General features: G+C 50.7%; 1 protein-coding gene across 4 annotated transcripts in view; it reads right to left on the bottom strand.

Moving 5' to 3' along the window:
• TSPAN15 (tetraspanin 15) overlaps positions 1–19,369 on the bottom strand; it is a 49,405-nt gene extending 30,036 nt beyond the window's left edge. For 3 of the 4 annotated variants that reach the window (XM_060126066.1, XM_060126065.1, XM_060126071.1), the window contains exon 1: positions 19,172–19,369. In XM_060126066.1, coding sequence (XP_059982049.1) covers positions 19,172–19,267 — 96 coding nt within the window. In that variant the 5' untranslated portion in view covers positions 19,268–19,369. Of the gene's footprint in view, positions 1–9,905; positions 10,129–19,171 lie in introns of those variants that run through there. The other variant, XM_060126068.1, reaches the window with a different exon arrangement.
• Between the last annotated feature and the right edge of the window lie 1,870 nt (positions 19,370–21,239).

The following is a 21,239-nucleotide window of genomic DNA, read 5'->3' as shown; positions in this document are numbered from 1 at the left end:
CGTGGGTGGTCCAAAGTCCTCTCCTTCTCCATGGGTCTACCCCTGCTTTCCCACCTGGCCTGGAGACGTCACACTCCTGCATGAGAAAGGTCCTACAGGGGACAGAGACGCCCTTTCCACCCTGATCAAGGCACACACCTCCCAGGCTCCCACAGCAGCTGTGGGAAGGAGACCAACTGTTTTTTGGAAATAACAAAGCTGAAAGAGGCTAATGCCCATCCCCCAAAGCTCAGCTCAAAGCCTCCTCCCCTGGAAAGCCTTCCTGGATCACCCCAGCTATAGAGATCTTTCTCCACTTGTGATCACCTATGAAATCACCAATGGGAAGCCCTCACTGGTACTGCTATTTACAATACTAACTATGCCCACTGAACAGATCATTCTGGGTATTTACTACCCACTGCATGCAGAGCGAGGTGGCAGGACCCAGCAACACATATACCATACCATCTCTGACCTCAACAACTTCACAGTCTGCATACATGATGCAAATGCATTAGTCCCAAAAGTTCACAGGAAGTTTAGCTTAGCTCCCAGACCACATTCTCCCCCACAGAAGCCATACGGAAAGTGGTTAGAGCCCAAGTCGGTTCACAGTGGCCTAATGAACCACAATGCCCCTGAAGCAAGATACCATGCAAAAGTTCCTGGCACCCAGCAGGTGCTCAATAAATGTTACTTCTCCTTTCCCAGTAAAGATGCAGTACTGTTGTAACCCTGACATTTCAAGACTCAAATCAGATGGCAGAAACCATTTCCCCTTTAGAGGCACTTTGGTCCAAGGATAAATCAGGGGAAAGAGAGTCCCTATTCTGAATTCTAAGGCAACATTCACTGATTCAACATATATTTAGTAAGTGCCTAGTATGTACCAGGCACTGGGAACAAAAAGGTAAGACCTAGTTCCTGCCCTCAAGGAGCTCAGTCTGGTAAGACACACCTGCACACCAACAAATGCAGTGGAGTTAGGGAAACACTGGGGTAGAGGTAATTGTGCAGAGGCACTAGAGATAGGAAACGTTAAATCATGGGCAAGGAAGGCTTCCTGGAGGAGGTGAGTTTGAACTGAGTCCATTTGATGTACGTAATGGATAAGTAAGAATTTCTGAAATGGACAAGGGGTTTCAGATGCCCATGAAGGTGCCATAGGGACGGCAGGTCAGCATAGACAGAGCCAAGGACAGGCAGATGGGGGAGGGGAGGAGGACAGGGAAGCTTGCAGAAGCCAGACCACCAAGGCAAGGTCTCTCAGGTTAAACCAGAAAGTTCATTCATTCATTTGACATCTCTTTACTGAGAGGTTGTGTAAGCCAGCGGTTCTCCAAGTTTTTGGTCTCAGGATTCCTTTTCACTCTTAAAAACTTTTGAGGACCCTAGAGTTTTTGTTTTGGGGGATTATATCTATCAATTATTTACTACATAAGAAATTAAGACATATTTTAAATATTTATTAACTCATTTAGAAATAACAGTAATAGATTTACATGTTAACATAAATATTTTTTGTTAAAAATTTTCCCCAAAAAATTGAGGGGGAAGAGTGGCATGGGCTTTACATTCTTGCAAATGTTAATGTCTGGCTGATGAGAAGAACCGGTGGATTCTTGAAGCTGCTCCTCACTCAGTTTGCTGCCACATCACCGTCACGTGCCCCTGAAATACTCCCTGGGGCACTCCTGAGAGAATGAGAGCAGGAAAGCAAATAGTATCCTAGTATTATCATGAAAATGGTTTTGACTTCACAGACCCCTCAAAAGAGGCCCCCCACCAAGGATCCCTGGAGCACACTTTGGGAGCAGCTGTTAGGCATGGGCTGCGGGGTGGTGAGTGGGGCCCAGCTAGCAGTGAACCACCCAAACACAAAAGTCTCAGCTTTGGTGGAGCTCACGTTCTAGTCGGGGAGAAACAAATAAATAAGAAGAGTATACGGTATATCTTGGTTATAAATGCTATGAAGACAGAAACAGAAAAGGAGGCCAGGGAGGCTGGTAGAGGGGGCTGTCATTTTAAATAGCACAGCCAGGGAAAGTGACACTGGAGTGAAGACTTGAAGTGGGGAGGGGTGGGCGTAGCTCTGTAGCATCCACGTGGATACACAGCCGAACATCCAAGCAGCTTCCAAGACCTTGGAATGTGCCCATGTGTTAAGGAACAGCTGCTACAGCCTGATGGGGTTAGAGTGGAGGGGAGGAGGGGAGAGGGCAGGGGTGTGCGCTGCAGAGCAGATGGACCCTTTGAAGCTATTGAGGGGACTCTGACTTTTACTCTGAGTGGAAGGCAGTACGAGTTTGCATCTGATATGACTTTGATTTTTAAATGAGTTACTCTGACTGCTGTGCTGAGAACTGGGGGATGGAGGCATGGAGGTGGAACGGTCAGGAATCCACTGCAGTAACCTAGATGCTAGGTGAGAGTGGCCTGGATCAGGGTGGGCACGTGAAGGTAGCAAGAAGCAGGCAGACTGGATATATTTTGAAGTTGAAATTAGGGAAATCACTGAAATAATTTAAGCAGGGAGTCACATGCTCAGATTTGCTTTCAGAAGTTGTTTACCAAACAGAATATGCACACAGCCGCAAGTGTCACCCACGGTTTACGCATTTGTTATCATAGGGCTGGCGGTCCAGCTTGGCATGGTCAGCAGCCGGGAGGCCGGGCATCACGCACCTCCTAAGGTGGCCTCCTGTACCCCCTCACCGCCTCCCCACACAGCGTTCGTGCAGGAAATGTGTGGCCTGAACCTAATTACAAGGAAACCATAGAGCAAATCCAGAACGCTGATGTTCTGCAGATCAAAGGCCTGGAGGCTTCAAAGGAATCCAAAGCAGTGAGGATCGTCTAGGTTGGAGGAGATGAAAGAGCCATGTCACAGTGAAAACAATGGGTGGACCTTGATTGGATAAAATGTCCACTACAAAGGACATTTGGGAAACAACTGGTGAAATCTGGAAATGGACAGCACAGATGATGTTCTATTTAATGGTGATTTGTTTTCAGATAGACAATGGCAGCATGTGGGAGAACCCCCTTTTCAGAAAGCTGGATGCTGGGGTACGTAAGGGTGAGGTCACAATGGCTACAAAAAAAAAAAAGTGTTGTATTTATTGAACTCTTCTTTCAACTTTTCTGTGGGTTTAAAAAATTTTTTTTAAGTTCATTTCCCCATCACAGCTTGATTAGGCACTACTTATTTAGCGCTCCCTGTCCCGTGAAAGAAGGGCCTCTCCCGCCTCCCCTTCCCCAAGGAACAGAGGCTCCGCCCCACACATCCCAGACAAGCTGGTTGTCTGCAAACAGAGCATCTTTGAACAGATAACACCAGGGCATGCTGGGTGTCCCCAAGCAGACCGTGGGCAGTGAGCCCCGGGTCTCGAAGCTCTTTAGAGCATCTCCCCACAGTGCCTAGCACAGGGCCCAGCACATGCCGTTGGTGACTGACAGTGGGCACTCAGGGAGTCCTGGGTCTGGCTTCCGGCCACTCAGCAGTTCTCCTTCCAATGGGAAGAGGGCTCATGCAGGGTGGGCCAGCAGCTCCACATGGATATCCAGGCCCAGCAAGCTGAATGCTTTCTGAATTTTCCTAAGCAACGAGAGGGCAAGACCCCAGTAGGTCTTGGTGGATCAGACAAATGCAGGCAAGTGACACATGACTGTCTTCCCTGGGACTCCAGAACCTATGACATTCAAGGCCTCAGAGGTCACCCCTCATGTTTCAGAGGCACTGGGACCTTTTCTGTCAAAATGAGATCCGCTATAATGCATGAACTGTAATTCTGCATCCTGATTCTTTTTTTTTTAATGCACTATGAGAACTATCTTAAGGATAACTGGAGAAGTTTTAACATGGACTTGGTATATAGTGGTGTTGTGGTTGTATCCAAGGACAATTTTGTTTCAGGAGATGCATCTGAGGATAGTTGGGGTGAATTGTCATGATGTCTGCAACTTCCTCTGACACGGCCAAATGTCAAAATTACTGATTCTGGTGAGTGGGCATATGGGTGTTCACTGAATCATTCTTTAACCTTTTTTATGTTTTATGTTTTATGTTTTAACAATAAAAACGTTGAAGCAGCAAGCAAGATCCGAGTTCCATGTCTTCTAAGAGGAGATCTGTTCACAGTCTGAGTCTCCCTTTGGCCTGGGAAGTCTCAGTGGCCACAGCCAGGGGCTCGCTCACCAGAGGCTCAGGGCAGGCAGCCTCCTCTGGCCTGGAATTCATGCCCTCACCAGATGTTTCGCTAACTGCCAACTGGGGCTAAAGATCAGCTGTGACGGGAACCTACCTATTATCCATCCAGCGAGCTCACTAGAAAACAGCACCCCGGGGGGCCTGTAGGACACGCTCCTCCTTGTGCACAGGTTAGAGGCCTGCAGGAAGGGACAGAGAGGGTCACTCGTCACCTTCAATCCCATCCTTCTCTGCTTTAAGGAAATCAGGACAAGAGAAGATGCATACGACAAAGCAACAATATGATGACAGCCGGTGCCAGCTGTGGGAGGAGGTAAGGCCGAGTGACCCAGCGCTCCCTGAGGCTGGGCTGGTGGGACTGGCAAAGAGCATGTGCCAGCTGAGGCCCTCTGCACGCGGGAGCTGTGTGACCTTGGACAGATCACTTCCCTCTCTGAGGGTCGGCTGCCTCTGCTGTTAAACGGGAATGATAACACCTGCCTAATGGTCACTCAAAGGACCTGGGGAGATGGGGGAACTCCTTCGTAAACTGTAAGGTGCTGTAACACATAATGAGAATCCCCATTCTTTCTTTAAAAGCCAGCAGATACAAAGACTGTTAAGTGCCTACACCTCACCAGGAGGTGCCACTATTTTTCTTTAAATTGACTGACTTTTCTTACTAAAATAAATATGGTCTTGGCCTAACCTAATCCACATCTGTGAAATCATAGATCTGAGGTATTAGTTATTTTCTGTAATACACATTACACCTAATGCACACGTATTACATTTTACAATGTTCCCCCAGGAACCACCTAAAATCGTCTTGTGGACCCACCAGAACTAAGGAGATGGATGCTGTTCTGGCCCCACCCCCTTATTTTGCAGATGGGAATCTGAGGCCCAGTCACTCCCATAAGGTCACACAGTCCAGTGCTCTCTCCACTGCAAGCTGCCCTCCCTCATCAGGAAAAAAATGTTCTCACGCCCTGGCATATCCTCTCATAAAAGAAAAACAAAAAACCTGCTTCTGAAGGACGGTGATAGAGGCTCCATTTCTGACTTCCTGCAGCTTCAGAGAGCCCGCTGGGGACCTGGCCCAGGTGCCTTGTGCCACTTCAGGTCCGCTCCCGTCCTTCCCACAGAGTCTGACAGTCAGCCCACCTCCCTGGGGCCCTGGCCCCAGGAAGCTGGTCCCCACTCCAGGGCCCCTGCTCCTCTAGCAGCACCTCAGGGAGAACCAGAGGGCCCCCAGATGCCTGGGAAATGTTAGATGAGTGACTAAAGGACCGAACCAATGAACAAACAACCCATCCCCAAACAGCCCACCTCCCTTAAAAGCATCCTTCTCTTAAGAACAAACACCTGGGATAGGAAGGCATCGAGAAGTCTGCCAGAAGAGAGGGGATAAGGCTTTGCATTTATTTGCAAGTTCCCTAACCTCTCTGAGCCTCTCTTTACCTCAGTGTAGAATGGGGCAATAAACCTAAAACTGCCTCTGAGGGTTGCTGGAGGATTAAGGAGAGAATGTCTAGGAGACAACTCAGTCCAGCACACAGGAAGGGCTCATTAATTGTTAGCTTTAAAAAGACAAAGAGTCCAGTTATAAGGTAAATTAATGTTAGAGATGTAATGTACTATATGATAAATATAATTAACACTGCTGTATGTTACATATGAAAGTTCTTTTTTAAAATATTTATTTATATTTTTGGTTGCATTGGGTCTTAGTTGCAGCAGCCGGGCTCCTTAGTTGTGGCTCGAGGGCTCCTTAGTTGTGGCATGCGAACTCTTAGTTGCAGCATGCACATGGGATCTAGTTCCCCGACTGGGGATCAAACGCGAGCCCCCTGCATTGGGAGTGCGGAGTCTCAACCACTGCACCACCAGGGAAGTCCCTGAGAGTTCTTAAGAGAGTAAATCCTAAGAGCTCTCATGACAAAGAAAACTTTTTATTTTCTACTTCTGTAATGTTATATCTGTATGAGATGATGGATGTTCACTAAACTTGTGATAATCATTTCATGATGTAAGTCAAATCACTATGCTGTACACCTTAAGTGTATACAGTGCTGTATGTCCATTATATCTCAATAAAACTGAAAGAAAAAAATTAAAAAGACAAAAGAGGAGGAAGCAGAAGGCACAACCAGGCTAGACAGAGGGCAGCCAGGGGAGATTTTCTCACTGCAAAGGGGAACGTTTAATTCTAAGTGAGGTGAGCACCAGAGGAGACTGCAGTGGAGAACCAAGACACAAACAAACAGGGCCGCTCCTGTCTCAGGACGGTGGGTCCCTGAACAATTCCTGTCCTCGCCTTCTTTCTGCTCTGATCCTGAGTCCACGCTCCCTTGAAGATGGAAAGAGTCAAGTGGCTGCTGCCACCCCTGTGGGGAGTCCAGAGCCCAAGTCTCCACTGCTGACTAAGCCTCCCCACCCACCGGAGCCTCCTGGGAGCCGCTACCCCTCCCCACTCCAATCACAGAACATCTGCAGCTGTCCTGAGCACACTGCTAGGACTCAGTGAGTGCCGGCTTCTCAAGGGACGGGGCTGGCTCATCTGTCCCCACCAACCCAGCACAGGGCCAGGCAAACAGTGCTCCCCGGTGGCACGCACAAGCGTTCCCGCTGCCTGAGTTCTTTCTGGCTCTGCAGAGAAGACCAGTCTGTGATAAGTCACACATCAGGCCTCTGTCCCCAGGTGCAGCAGCAGGCCCGTTTACAGTAGGGACACCAATAATCCCAGCTGGAGAGCATGCCACTGGGGTGAAATCACTGAGCAGTGCCCACTGTCCCCTCTGAACGATGGAGGTATTAGAACCAGAGGCACTTGCCGTGTGGCCTGGTCTCAGTTTCCGCCCCTCTGAGAGGAAGGCATTGCTACACCAGATGCCCTCCACGGCCCTTTGAAGTTCGCCCAACTGGAAGCCCACCCAACCAACTGACCCAAGTGATGGGTGATACGCCTGTTCAGAAAGGTTGTAAGGGAATCACAGATATTTTACAGCCCCACTTGGAAAGCGGTTTCAATTTAACTCTTTTCAGAATCAGGAAGTGCTTCCTGAGAGCTAACTTATATTCCCTTCTCATGCTTTAACCTCTTACTATCAGGCTTTCCTTGCAGAAACCAGTTGTAGAGCACAGCCTTTGAGCTGTGTGGGCAGACAGTTGCTGGGAAGGGGCGGGGCCTGTGTGGGGCAGGCCGCTTGGGGGTGGGGCTGCAGGAGGGGCGGGGCCACCAGCAGGGGTGGGACTATGGGCCTTACCCTCTGCCAGCCCGGCTCCTCTCCCCATCCGCACCCCTTGTCCTCTGTCTTCAGCACCCGCAGAAAGGAAAGGGATATTCAGGGACCTGTTCAATTGGACCCCTCCCTAGCGAGGCAACCTGGTGAAGCGGAAAGGGCTTGCATTGGTTTTCTGGGTTGCTGCAACAAATGACCACAAACGGCTTAAAACATAAACGTATTCTCTCAAAATTCTGGAGGCCGGAAGTCTGAAACCAAGGTGCCGCTGGGCCATGCTTCTTCCAGAGGCTCCTCGCCTCGTCCAGCTTCTGGTGGCTCCAGGCATTCCTTGGTTCGTCTGCCTTTGCATTCACACGGCTCTCCCCTAGGTGTGTTTGTGTCTTCTCTTCTGTCTCAAAGCTCCCTCTGCCTTTCTCTTACAAGAATACTTGTCATTCAATTTAAGGCAGCTCAGGCGATCCAGGATGATTTCATCTCAAGATTCTGAACGTAATTATATCTGCAAAGATGCTTTTTCCAAATAAGGCCACATTCACAGGTTCTGGGACATGAACACATCTTTTTGTGGGGTGGGGGGGCACCATCCAACCCACTACAGAGCTCACTGGTCAGAGTCAGAAGTCAAGTCCCTATCCTTCCACGAACTGGCCACTAGCTCATCACTGTGACCCCATGCAAGTTCATCACACCTACCTGGAACTCTGCTTCCCCACCACCTGCTGTACCTCCCCTACAGAGTCAGAACTGCAGGTCGCTGACACTCAATAGATCACAACCAGCTTTCCAACATGATGCCTACACATCAGCAGTTCTCAAACTGGAGACATAACTTCAGGGGGGCAGAAATTATCACAGCTCACCCCCTAAGTGTGTGAATCCCTGACTCAAGAAACTCAAGTCTGGTTCTATAGAAACTTCTTCAAATTACAAAGTTAACTACAGAGACGTGTTGCCTCTAGAGCAGATTAAAGGATGCTATAAAGATAACCAAAAGGAAAACAAAATTCTAGAACCATGGACACCCCCCAACCCGGATACATCTGGGTCCCCGGAAGAAGCCCAGCCTCCCGCACGGTCACCCCCATCCCCAGGCTGGTGGTCTCCACACATCTCCGTCAGCCTAGACTAGCCCCGCCAATACCCCACCCAACACCCCCGCTCCTCCACCCCTGGCTAGCGCACCCTCCCCTTCCAGGACGGCTCCCTCACGGTGAGCCTCTCCCAAATGTGCACAGTGACTTCCCAGCCCACGGACACTGTCCAGATTGGCAGCGAGGTTGGGAAAAGGTTCAGCAAGGCAGTCAGGATTCAGGTAGAGAGAAAGTCAGCTTGGAAACCGGGCCACTCCCATCAGAATTCCCTCACAGACACCACCATGAGCTGCAGTTTCTACTCCAGCTGCACATTAGAATCACCCGGGGAAGTTTAAAATCTATAGGTGCCTGGGCCCCACCCTAGACCCATGCAGTCAGCTCTGAAGATGGGGCTTGGACACATGCCCTTGTGAAATCCTCAAGATGGGAGGCCTCAGAGGCCCAAGGCCCAGAAGGTCCTGTCTTTGACCTCAGGAAGTGACCCAGTCTCCGAATTCGGTGCCAGCCTCGGAAGCCAGCACCCCACTCCACTCCAGCCGGGCGACTTGGCCCCGATCTGTGACGGGGCGGGCTGGGGGCTGCACCCATCTCTGGGCCCAGTGCCCAGCCCACAGAGGGTGCACGGGAACTGACCGCCTGACCCCAAGCACCTCTGCGGACCCCCACACTGCACCCAGCACAGCCCGTCCTCTGGTAGGGACAGGAAACAGCACAAGGAGCCTTGTGACTTGTCCAAGGCCACACGCTGCATCCTGGGAGGGGCTCTCCAGCAGGAAGGGGGAGGGCTCTGAGAATGATCAGGCCAAGGCTGTTTTCCTTCTACCCTCTGGGCAAATATTTACTTCCCTGCAGGCCAAGATGCAAACGCCTCCACTGGTGAGAAAGTCTACTCTGGAAAGAATTAAACAAAACACAACAAGCACCACTTTCACAGTGAAACAGCTCCGGTCTCAGGGATGGATGCAAATGGTGGGTTGTGCCAGTCACGTCGCCCTCTCTAGGCCTCAGTCTCCGCAGCTGTGAAAGGGGAAAGTGCCCAGCTCACAGGGTTGTTCTGAGGACCCAGAGAAGTGAAGCGATGTATGGTGATGCAAGCGCAAAGCGGAGGCTCCTCCCGCCCTCCAGCCCTTCTCACCAACACACAGCGAGCTGCCACCGGGCTCGCGCCCAGCGATGCTTCTCCCGGCATCCGCGCTGATGCTTACCGCACAAGACGCCCGGCTAAGAGCCCTGGAGACATGGCCCCATCCAAGCCTGGCCCCCTGTGAGGTACAACGGTTACCCATTTCCACAGACAGGGAAACTGAGGCACAGAGAGTTGTCCGTGACTTGTCACGTAGCCAATCAGACCTGCTCCTCACCCATCAACCAAGAAGTGCTCGTTCTCCTAACCTGCTGCGTGGTAGAGCTGCGCCTCCAGGACTGGTCCCCTCAAAGGGCGTTTCTGGGGGCTTCCCTGGTGGCACAGTGGTTGGGAGTCCACCTGCCAATGCAGGGTACACGGGTTCATGCCCCGGTCCAGGAAGATCCCACATGCTGCAGAGCGGCTGGGCCCGTGAGCCATGGCCGCTGAGCCTGCGCGTCCGGAGCCTGTGCTCTGCAACGGGAGAGGCCACAACAGTGAGAGGCCCATGCACCGCAAAAAAAAAAAAAAAAAAAGGGCGTTACTGACCTCAACATCCAGGCCCAACAAATATCCCATTCTGCAGTGACCCCCCCCCTCCTCTCCCAAAGCTCATCTCCACTCCTCTCAGCCTGGCATCCATGCCCTTCAAGCCCGGCTGCCACCTCCTGGAAGTCCTCCCCAGGGCTCCTCTGCAGTCACGGCCAGGCAGCCCCGCAGGAAACCACACGCTGCCTCCAACTGGCTGCTGCCGCCTGATTTCACCTTCCAGCTCCCTCGTGGGCTGACCTCCTAGTCTTCTCTGTCTCCCCTCCCACAGGCCCAGCTGGGAAGGCCCAGCCTGGAGCTGAACAGTACACCTGTGTGACATTCCCTGGCAAGGGCAGACCCTGCCCCTGGGCTCCCCCATCCCTCCTTCTCCAGGTGCTCTCAGAGCATTGAGAATACTTCTAGTTTGGCCTCCCTAGACCCACGTGCCCATCATGTGGCACACAGCCTCTGCTGGTCACCACTAAAGCCTAGGAACAAAAGGGTGGGAAGAACTCAGGCCCCAGAAGAGGCTGAATGTGCTCCCAAGGGGGCAGACTTCTCCGCCCAAGGGCAAGGCCACAGCCATCTGCTCTAAGCAGGCAGAGAATCCCCAGCAGAAAGCAGCTTCCTCTGATAAGACAAATTCCAGAACTTCTCATCACACCTTATGTCCCAGCTCCCCCTGAGCTCTGTAAGGCTCCCCAGATAAGTCTCCATCCCCCCCAGGGACACCGGGCCTATAGTGTGCTGGGTGCTTCCACATCTCTCATCTTGCAGGGTCCTCCCCACAGCCCTCCAGGGTACCCGCAGATGAAGCGTCCAGGAGAATCAGAGAGTTGGTCCTTCCCAGCGTCACAGCAGAACCAGCACTTGATCCATGTCTCCAAATGGCACTGCCATCAGGTCCTGACAATTAAACCTCCCCTCTGGGCCACTCAGACCCCAGACTCCTCATATGACCAGAGTCTCTCCACCCACAATTTGGCCCTTAGGCCTCCTCATCTGCTGCAGCCATACTTGCCTACCTCGGGCCTGTGCACTTACCGCTCCCTCCGTCTGAGATGCTCTCTACAGGCCTTTTTTGTGGCTGGGTCCTTCTCAGACTTTGACCTTCTCATAAAGGCCTTCTTTGACCACCCCATTTAAAGTAGGAACTCCCATCTCTTCCCATTTCCTCCCTAATTTCCTCCTTAGCACCTATCACAACTATGTTTATTTACTGGTTTGTCTGACTAACCTGTCTCATTCATAGTTGTTTCCTGGTAACTATCACAATGCCTGGTATACACAGTAGGCATTAAATAACTATTTTGTTGACTGAATAAGCAAATGGTCCCCACCCTGGAGGGAATGGCAGATCAAGACTGGAATCTCCTGCCTTCCAGAAGATGTCGATTCCAGCCCACTCACATCCAGAGGTGCTCTCTGGGAAAGGTTTATCTTCTCAATCTCCTGTGTCCGGGCTTACCCAGAAGACATCATTCCCCTGTATATGCAGCCAACTGGTATGGAAATTGCATTATCAGTCCCTAATCTGGTTGACTCTAAGCCCCACCCCAGGTTGGCATTGTGACTCACGGAGAGAGAGGAGGCACCGGGCAGGGGAAAGGAGAAGGGCAGGTAGTTACTCCTGCTCAGGAACGAACAACCAAAGGCAGCGAGGTCCCAACCCACTCCTACAACTTAAAGCAACCCCTCTCTTACAGGAGGGGGCAGGTTCATGCACAGAAGCCTCGACTAAGCACAAAGAAACTTTCTCGGGGCCTTACTTGCTCATGTGGAAAACGAGTTCATTAGAAGGTTCTCCAAATCCCTTCCGGGACTGTCTTCCTGATTCTCTGGATTTTAAAGGTCCCATGGCCAAGCTGGGGGAAGGGAGGACCTCTCTGGGCCTGAGGTCTGAGCCCAGCACCAGGTCATCTCTGACAGCCCATGAGGCATGGTAACCGCTTCTCCAGTATGAAGGCTGCCTCACTTTCTACTTGAGTTTCACTATTTTCTCTTTGAAATGCTTGCCTAGAACAAGAGGGAAATAGACCTGCCCGATCAATCAAACACAATAAAAAAAAGTTAAATATGTACATATATGTACAAGGAGATGTCCAAATGGGTAGTAACCCCAACAATGAGCTCTCTCTCAGTGGTAGAATCGAAGGTGACTTTTATTTTCATCTGTGTACCTACCTGAATTGCTTGGAATTCTTTTTAAACTATGTGCACATATTATTTTCACACAAACAAAGCTCTTTTCAAAACTTAGAAATTCCTGCTATGGACTTCCCTGGTGGCGTAGTGGTTAAGAATCCGCCTGCCAATGCAGGGGACAAAGGTCCGATCACTGGTCCGGGAAGATCCCACATGCCACGGAGCAACTAAGCCCGTGTGCCACAACTACTGAGCCTGTGCTCTGGAGCCCGCGAGCCCCAACTACTGAAGCCCATGCACCCTAGAGCCCGCACGCCGCAACTACTGAGCCCACGTGCTGCTACTACTGAAGCCCGCGCACCTAGAGCCCATGCTCCGCAACAAGAGAAGCCACCGCAATGAGAAGCCCACGCACCGCAACGAAGAGTAGCCTCTGCTCGCCACAACTAAAGAAAGCCCGCGCACAGCACCGAAGACCCAATGCAGCCAAAAAAAAAAAAAAAGGAAATTCCTTCTGTGCTTAAGTGAGAAGCCAGGTATTTGGCTCCTTCCAGAAATGCTGTCTTCCACCTACACCTTGAGCCCTGACATGTGGAGGGACTACCACGGGGTAGGGGCTGGGGGTACAATGGCTGGTAAAGGTCACAGTGACCCCATGAAGAAAGTGAAGTCAGGCAACCGGGTCCTGGTCTGGGTCTGTCACTAACTTGCTGTGGGGTCTCAGATACTTGCTTCCTCTCTCCAGGCCTGTTTTCTCCTCAGTAAAACAAAAAGGTCACACTAGAGGTTCCTTCAAGGGCCCTTCTAATTCTCAGTGAGTACCAAGAAGAATAGAGAGGAAGGTTGGGAAAGAACGGCTAATCCTTAAGTAGCTGGTGTGGTGTTTATCATGTGCTAGGCATTGCTCTAAGCTCTTCCTATAATTAATCCATTTAATGGTCTCAGCAACTCTCAGGTAGGTTCTGGTGTCACCCACTTTACAGATAAGACAACTGAGGCAGATGGAAGTTAGTGCCTATGTCACTCAACCTATAAGTGTCAGAGTTGGGATTTGAACCCAGATAGCTTGGTACAGAGTCCACACTCTTCACCATTAAACTTTAGGGAAAAATAAAGCATCACAGATCAAACTATGATAACGGGGCCCATCCTTGGAGAGGGCAAGAAGAGTTAATATTGCCTCTGGCATTTATAACCTTCATCACCTATCCACACCCACTTCCTTCTCAATCATCAACACCCCTCAGCCCTGACACCATTACCCAATTGAAAACCCTACCTCACTGTCAAGACAACAGGTGCTTGCCAGAGAGCCAGTGGCTCCACGACCAGTAAAGCCCACTTTGCAAATTCAAGGCGTCAGCAAACCTGACCACTGCTGGCTATACACCCAGTTCAGCCTCTGATCCAGGTACCCATATCTCCAATCCTTGCTTCCAAGATGCAGGTTGGGACTCAACTGCCCCAATGCAACAAGCTTTCCCTGAGGACCTACTGTGTGCCCGGCTCCAAGACCAGCATTTGGAAGAGGATACGAATGAGCTACACCCCTGACCTCCAGGAGCCCACAGTCCAGTGAGGAAAAACAGTCATGTAAACGGATCTCTAGGATACCCTGTGGTTGGTGCTATAATTAGAGATGTGTCCCCAGTGGGCTAAGGGCACATGTGTCAGGGTGATTCACCCATGTGGTGGGAAGAGGAGCCTCCAAGAGCCTCTGGGTGAGCTCCTTTCTCACTGAACTGGGAATGAGGAGACGTGGGGGCTAGTGCCAGCTCTGCTCAGTGACCTTGAGACACACCCCCTCTGAGCCCCGAGGTCACCCTCTAAAAATGAGAGGGCCCCCAAGTGTGGGACAAGAGGTCACTGTAAGGGGTTCAAGGTCATGTTCATATTGACTCATAGACTGAGAAGTTTTCACTGTTCATTTCCCTTCTGATCTTTCCAATCTCATCAAGGAGCAAATCTCAGCTTCGGTGTCAGTTTGTCTTTACGCCTCTCAAACACTTGCCAAACTGCTTTTGAACAACCAGGGCAAGCCTCAGGTTTGCAGCCTACAGCACCCACAGTATCTAGCTAGGATTAAATAACTTGTTTTATCTTCCCTGCACTATATTTACTGTCATATTTACCTACTATATTTTTTAACATCTTTATTGGAGTATAACTGCTTTACAAAGTTTTGTTAGTTTCTGCTGTATAACAAAGTGAATCAGCTATATGTATATATATATATATCCTCATATCTCCTCCCTCTTGCGTCTCCCTCCCACCCTCCCTATCCCACCCGTCTAGGTGGTCACAAAGCACCGAGCTGATCTCCCTGTGCTATGTGGCTGTTTCCCACTAGCTATCTATTTTATATTTGGCAGTGTATATATGTCCATGCCACTCTCTCACTTCATCCCAGCTTAACCTTCCCCCTCCCCGTGTCCTCAAGTCCATTCTCTACATCTGCATCTTTATTCCTGTCCTGCCCCTAGGTTCGTCATAACAATTTTTCTTTTTTTTTTAGATTCCATATATATGTGTTAGCATATGGTATTTGTTTTTCTCTTTCTGACTTACTTCACTCTGTATGACAGACTCTAGGTCCATCCACCTCACTACAAATAACTCACTTTCGTTCCTTTTTATGGCTGAGTAATATTCCATTGTATATATGTGCCACATCTTCTTTATCCATTCATCTGTTGATGGACACTTAGGTTGCTTCCATGTCCTGGCTATTGTAAATAGTGCTGCAATGAACATGGTGGTACATGACTCTTTCTGAATTATGGTTTTCTCAGGGTATATGTCCAGTAGTGGGATTGCTGGGTCATATGGTAGTTCTAGTTTCAGTTTTTTAAGGGACCTCCATACTGTTCTACATAGTGGCTGTATCAGTCTACATTCCCACCAACAGTGCAGGAGGGTTCCCTTTTCTCCACACCCTCTCCAGCATTTATTGTTTGTAGATTTGTTTTTAAGTTTGTTTGTTTATTTATTTATTTATTTATGCCTGTGTTGGGTCTTCATTACTTCACGCAGGCTTTCTCTAGTTGTGGCGAGCAGGGTCTACTCTTTGTTGCGGTGCCCAGGGTTCTCACTGCGGTGGCTTCTCTTGTTGCGGAGCATGGGCTCTAGGCGCGCGGGCTTCAGTAGTTGCGGCGTGTGGGCTCAGGAGTTGTGGCTCGCGGGCTCTAGAGCACAGGCTCAGTAATTGTGGTGCACAGGCTTACTCGCTCCACAGCATGTGGGATCTTCCCGGACCAGGGCTCGAACCCGTGTCCCCTAAATTAGCAGGCGGATTCTTAACCACTGCGCCACCAGGGAAGTCCCTGTTTGTAGATTTTTTGATGATGGCCATTCCGACTGGTGTTAGGTGATACCTCATTGTAGTTTTGATCTGCATTTCTACCTGCTATTTTTGATGAGGAATATTGGTTCCCCAATGGCAGTGGTGATATAAAGCCTCCTTTTAAAAATAAACTTAAGTTTAAAAAGTGAATCAGCTTAAAGTAATATAATATTACATGTAAACAATATTATAATAGTTACAGCCTCTACGTATGGCTATTTGAACATCTATCAAAATTTTTAATGCACATACAAAAACAGGTGAAGCTGTTCTGTGCTATTAGACATCCCTATAGTGATTACTACTGGCGAGAAGGGGTAGCGACTGGCAGTGGACACAATGGGAGTTGCTGGCTTCTTCTGTGCATTCTGCTGGTTGACCTGGGGGCTGATTATACAGTGGTGTTCACTTTGTAAAAATTAATCAAGTTGTACACATTTATTATGAGTGTATTCTTGTATGTATATTATATATTCATATACCCTTTAACCCAGCAATTCCACTTTTAGAAATTACCCTGAAGACATACACACATATGTGCAAAATGACACGTTCGAAGATGCTCACTGCGGCACTGTCTGCAGTAACGAAAGATTGGAAACAACCTGAGTTCCCCAGCTGGAGACTGATTAAGTCTATTTTGGCCCAGCCTACAGTGAATTCTATGCAGCCATCAAACAGAAGGAGGCAGCCCCTAGCAAAGCTCCAAATTTTACACAGATTTAAATTTAAGTGAAAAGGTAAGGGCAGAGCTGTGTATAGTGTGCTACTTTATGCAGGGGGAACAAAAAGGAATATATAACATATGCACATGTTTGTGCCTAGGACATCCTGTGCCTAGGATTGCATCTCAGAAAAGAATCATAAGAAACTCATAACAGAGGCCTCCTCTGGACAGGGCAGGCCAGGAGAGAGGGATAGGAGGAAGGCTTATCACTGATGACGATTCTTCTATACTTTTAAATGTTGTACAGTCTCCTTGCATTTCCTATTTGATAGTAAGTTTTAAAGCAAAAAGCCCTATAGAAGGTGCATGGCTATGGTAAAACGTATGGCTCCTTAAATACTGAGATGAAAGTGTTGGCACTTTGGGCTTATAAAGCAAGTAACCCTTGGCCCTACTCCTCCTCCCAAGGGACGGAGACGATAGGCTCTCCTGTAATGGCTTCCAATTAACAGCAAACCCAGTCTAGGACAGATTACTTAAACTGGGCCTCCACCCTGCAGTCAAATTCTGGCACCTGGAGTTGCCCTGGCAGGTGGCTGAGCTCTTGGCATGCCTAGGGAGACTTTTAAGCACAAATACCTGCAGGGATGGGAAGTTAACGATCTGGTAAGGCAATCTCAGGTGGCTGGAAAGGAAAGATTCTGAGTTCTGAGTCCCACCCTGCTCCAAGAGAGACAAAGCAAAGGTCACAGAGTGCTCTTTTCTCAGGGCTGCAGGGGACAGTGACAGGACAGGCCTTGAAAATTCGAGTTCCGTTTTAACTGTGCAACTTTCTTTTTTATAGTCCTTGGTTTCCCCACATGTCACTGTTTCCCCACATCACTAACCCCAAAAACAATCCAATGAAGTGTGGGGCAGGGTATCAGTTATCCATTTTACAGATGGAAAAATGGAGGTGCGAAGAGGTTAAGAGACTGGTCAGTGATTATATATCAAGAGAAGGGGTGAAGCCAAAAAAGTAATCCCCACCTTCTGACTCCTGGTCTTCCCCTATTTTCTCACCTCCCCACCCATCAACCTTAGCCTTCTTTCTTTCAACTCTGACCTACAGAGAATGAGCTTCTGAGGCCAGACGAACAAGGAAAAGGCAAGAAAAACCCAGAATCAGAATCAAAGGGCCTACGAGACCATCTAACTCAGCCGTTTTTAACCCTGACCACACAGTAGAATTACCTGGGGAGCTTAAATAAGTTCAAATAAATACACAGGCCAGGGCCCAGGTAACTGTAGTGTTTTTAAAATTCTGTAGTTGATTCTGATGCAGCTTTAAGAACCACTGAATGACAGCTCAAATCACCCCCATCCAGTTCCACATAAAACCTTCTGCCTCCCTGAGGCCTCCATCAATGGGTCTGTGCTCCATCCTCCGGCCCCCACACATACTGCTCTTCTCTCTTCCACATTACATAGAGTCAGAGAATTGGACTGGGAGCTGGGCAAGTCAATTAACAGCTCTGAGGCCCCAAACATGGAAATGACTTGCCTAAGCTCTCCCAGTGATTCAAAACAGAACAAGACTAGAATCTGGATCTCTTGACTACCAGGTAAGGTCACATACACAGAGGGGTCACAAGGAAAGCCAGGCTTGATGGCAGATCTAACAGTTCCTGCCAGCAGAACAGACCCAATGAGGGCTGAGGAGAAGACCAGGAGTGTGCATGTGTTTTGAGGCAGAGGAGTGTCAGGTACCTGGGCAAGTCTGCCCTGTGGGGAGAGGTGTCAGGTACCTGGGCAAGTCTGCCCTGTGGCATACTGGGGGTAGGGGGCTATTCTAGAGTGGCAGGGCTGGCACTGGCCTGTAGAAAGATGTCCTCATTTCTACAAGGGGGCCCAGCCTAGTCTGAAATCTCCATAAAGAAATGCAGTCTATTGGGGCAGCTTACCAGGAGGGCCCAGCTCCCTTGCCCATAATAATAATGGCTGACACCTCTTAAGCTCTTCACTGGTCCCTGTGCTAAGCAATGTACTTGACCTGTTTCATTTAATCTCCACAACCATTCTGAAAGTTGAGTATAATTACTGTCTCCATTTGCAGACCGGGAAACTATGGCCTAGAGAGTTGAAGTAACTTCCCCGAGATCACGCCGCTGGAAAGAGGTAGTGGCAGGATTCGAAGGCTGGTTCATGTCCAGCCACTACCACCCTGCCCCCAACAAGAGAGAGAGAAGGTTAAGTGCAGGGGCTTTTTTAAGTTACTGAGCACCTGGGAGCAGCCGGAGACCACACGTCTGGTGGAATCCTCCTTTCACCAAAGAGGAAATCAAGGCACCTGGAAAAGCATCTTGCTCAGGGGCATCGGCAAGTAAATAGTGGGGACAGCATAAGGAGCTCAGGTCTCCCGACTCCGGACAACAAAGCCCGACCACTTCTCCGCAGACGGATAGAGAGACGAACTCAGTAATACCCGGCAGGTGGGGTGAGCGCGGCCAAACGTGGTAACCACAGCCTACGGCACCAGCGGAAGCGCAGCGGACTCGCAGAACCAAACTGCTGGTCAGGTGCACACAGGTGAGCCAGGCGGAGCTCCTTCGTGGGAGCTCCTTCGTCTGAGACGTTGCCACCAAGCTCTAAGGCTCCGCACCGAGCGGCTGAAACTCAGGCGGAGCTGGAGCAACCATAATTTCCTAGTTCACAAGGAGAGTGGGACGAGAATCCAGGAGTGCGCTTCTGCCCCTCCCTGGAGCAGACAAGCCTGGACCCAGCCCACCCCCACCGCCGGCTCAGCGTGTGGGTGAACAAGGGAGTGCCCACTCCCCCTCCCATGCCGGGGCCCGACTGGGGTCACTCACCCAGAACACCGTGGAGTAGATGACGAGCGAGAACTTGAGCCAGAGATAGGAGAGGCGCGCGCAGTAGCGCACCTGCTCCGAGTCTCCGCGGGGCATCCTGGGGGGCTCCCGGGCTGGGTCCCTCGCTGCCAGCAGCCCCACCTGAGGCTGCCTGCCCGGCTCCCCGCCCCGCCACCGGCGCTCACTCGGGGACTGACACCGGCGAGCCGCAATCACAGCCCCGGCCCGGGCCCACCCAGCCCCAGGGCCAATGGGCGCTCTGGGAGGGGGCGGGCCTGGGGCGGGGCAGCGGCCTGGACCCAGAGGAGGCCGAGGGAGGGGCAGGGGCGAGGGTTTTGCGAAAGAGGTCGCGTGCAGCTGTGGAAGCGCCTATGCTCAGGCACTTTGGGGGCCGTGGGAGAGTGTGTGCAGAGGGGCGCTAGGGAGACAGCTAGAGTGCTTCATTCGGGGTACACAGAAATGCTCGCTTTCCACTGTTGTCAAGAGAGAAGACTATGGGAAAAGAGCAGGAATTTATGGCTAAGGTGTTAAAGTGTGCAAATGAGTGTGCAAGGCATGAATGGAATAAGGAAGTGGAGTTCCTCAGCCTAAGGGGGGTGGGAGAGCCGCATCTAGGAAGGTGCTGCAGACGAGGGTGCGGGTAGGGGCCCTCGTGGAGCTGAGGCCCGCAGTTTCCTCTTGTAACAGTTTGGAGGCTTTTCCCCAGGTCTCTGAGATTCCCCTTCTCTGCGGCCAGGTGAGATCCCAACCCTGCCCCAGTGGCCTCCTCCTCTGAGAAGCCCTCACCCCCTCACCCCAACTCAGGAGCCCCCTCCCTTGCACACACTCAGCCCAGCTCTGACCCAGCTTCTTCGCACCCAGCCTTTCCCCTGCCCGGGGTCAGAATCTGTCTTCCTGTCTGTGAGTCTGTCTCCCACGGCCCCTGCTTGACTCACTGCTATTTCCTTTCCCTGCAGGCCTAGCTCAGCCTGGGACTTGGCAGGCCGGCAATCAGTGTTTGTGCCATTCAGGAATTAAATGTGTGGCCCAGAGGTTGTGAGCTCACGGCAGCGCTAGGTGGGGTCCCTGGTGGTGACTGCAGGAATGGCACACTTGTCCCAGTCCCCTGCCCTGGACTCCCAAGCCTCCCAGAGAGAAACAGAGACCAGGCTGTCCCAGCCCTCAGGGCTCTGCCATAGAAAGAAGAAAGTAAGGTGGGGGTGGGGAGGGAGGCAATGCCCTGCCCAGGGAGTTAAAAGGAAGCCAGCTTCCTGGTACTAGGAAGCGAGCCTTGCAAGGTTGGGTAGAGACTTGGAACCAGGAACTGCTGAGGGTCACCTTCAAATGCATAACCAGGGGCTAAGAAGGCATCCTACCCCAAGATTAGAAGTCATCCTTTCTGTCCTTTAAGGAGGAAGAGATTAAATCTTTACCCCTCTTTGCAGGACTACCTTCCCTCACCAGCCCCACAGAGCCAGGCTTACACCCACTCATGGAGGTGCTCATCTCCATCCCCAGGAGGGGTTGTCTGTCTCCCTCTCCCTGTGGGTTCGCCTCCTAGCCTCCTTCCCCACTCCGGTTTTCTTTCAGTTGCCCCCGCCTTAGTCCTGACCTCTCAAGCTAGCTGCACGCTCTCCTCTTTCAAATCTTCCCTAGTGACACACACACATCTGAGTGGTCCCTCTCAGCTCTCCCTGAGCCCCTAAACGATGACGCCCTGAGGGATGAGGCTGAGACACCCCCGCAGAGGGAGCCTGGAGCTCTTTGGGGCTAGCACAGCCTTTCCCGGGCTCCTGGGCAACTTCGTTGTTCCTCCCACCCCCAACCTGACCCCAAGCACTATGCGCTGCTCCTCAGACACATCTGCAAATACTGAAATCTCAGAAGAAGTAATGACCTATTTTCAATTTTTCTCTCCTTTTGCCAGGACCTCTGGGCTGGGGGTCAGCAGGCCTGGTGCCAAGCCTGGCTTTGCCATTAACTTTGTTAGAATATGTGGCATAAATAGTATGACACAGAGGTGGGAGTATGACCCTGGCTGCAGCTTCGAACCACGTGGTGATCTTCAAATGTATCCTGATATCCAAGC

The sequence above is a fragment of the Lagenorhynchus albirostris genome, chromosome 16 (genome assembly GCF_949774975.1).
Source record: "Lagenorhynchus albirostris chromosome 16, mLagAlb1.1, whole genome shotgun sequence".
NCBI classification, from domain to species: Eukaryota; Metazoa; Chordata; class Mammalia; order Artiodactyla; family Delphinidae; genus Lagenorhynchus; species Lagenorhynchus albirostris.
The sequence above is the reverse complement of the archived record's forward strand: the minus strand, read 5'-3'. Positions and strand labels throughout refer to the sequence as shown.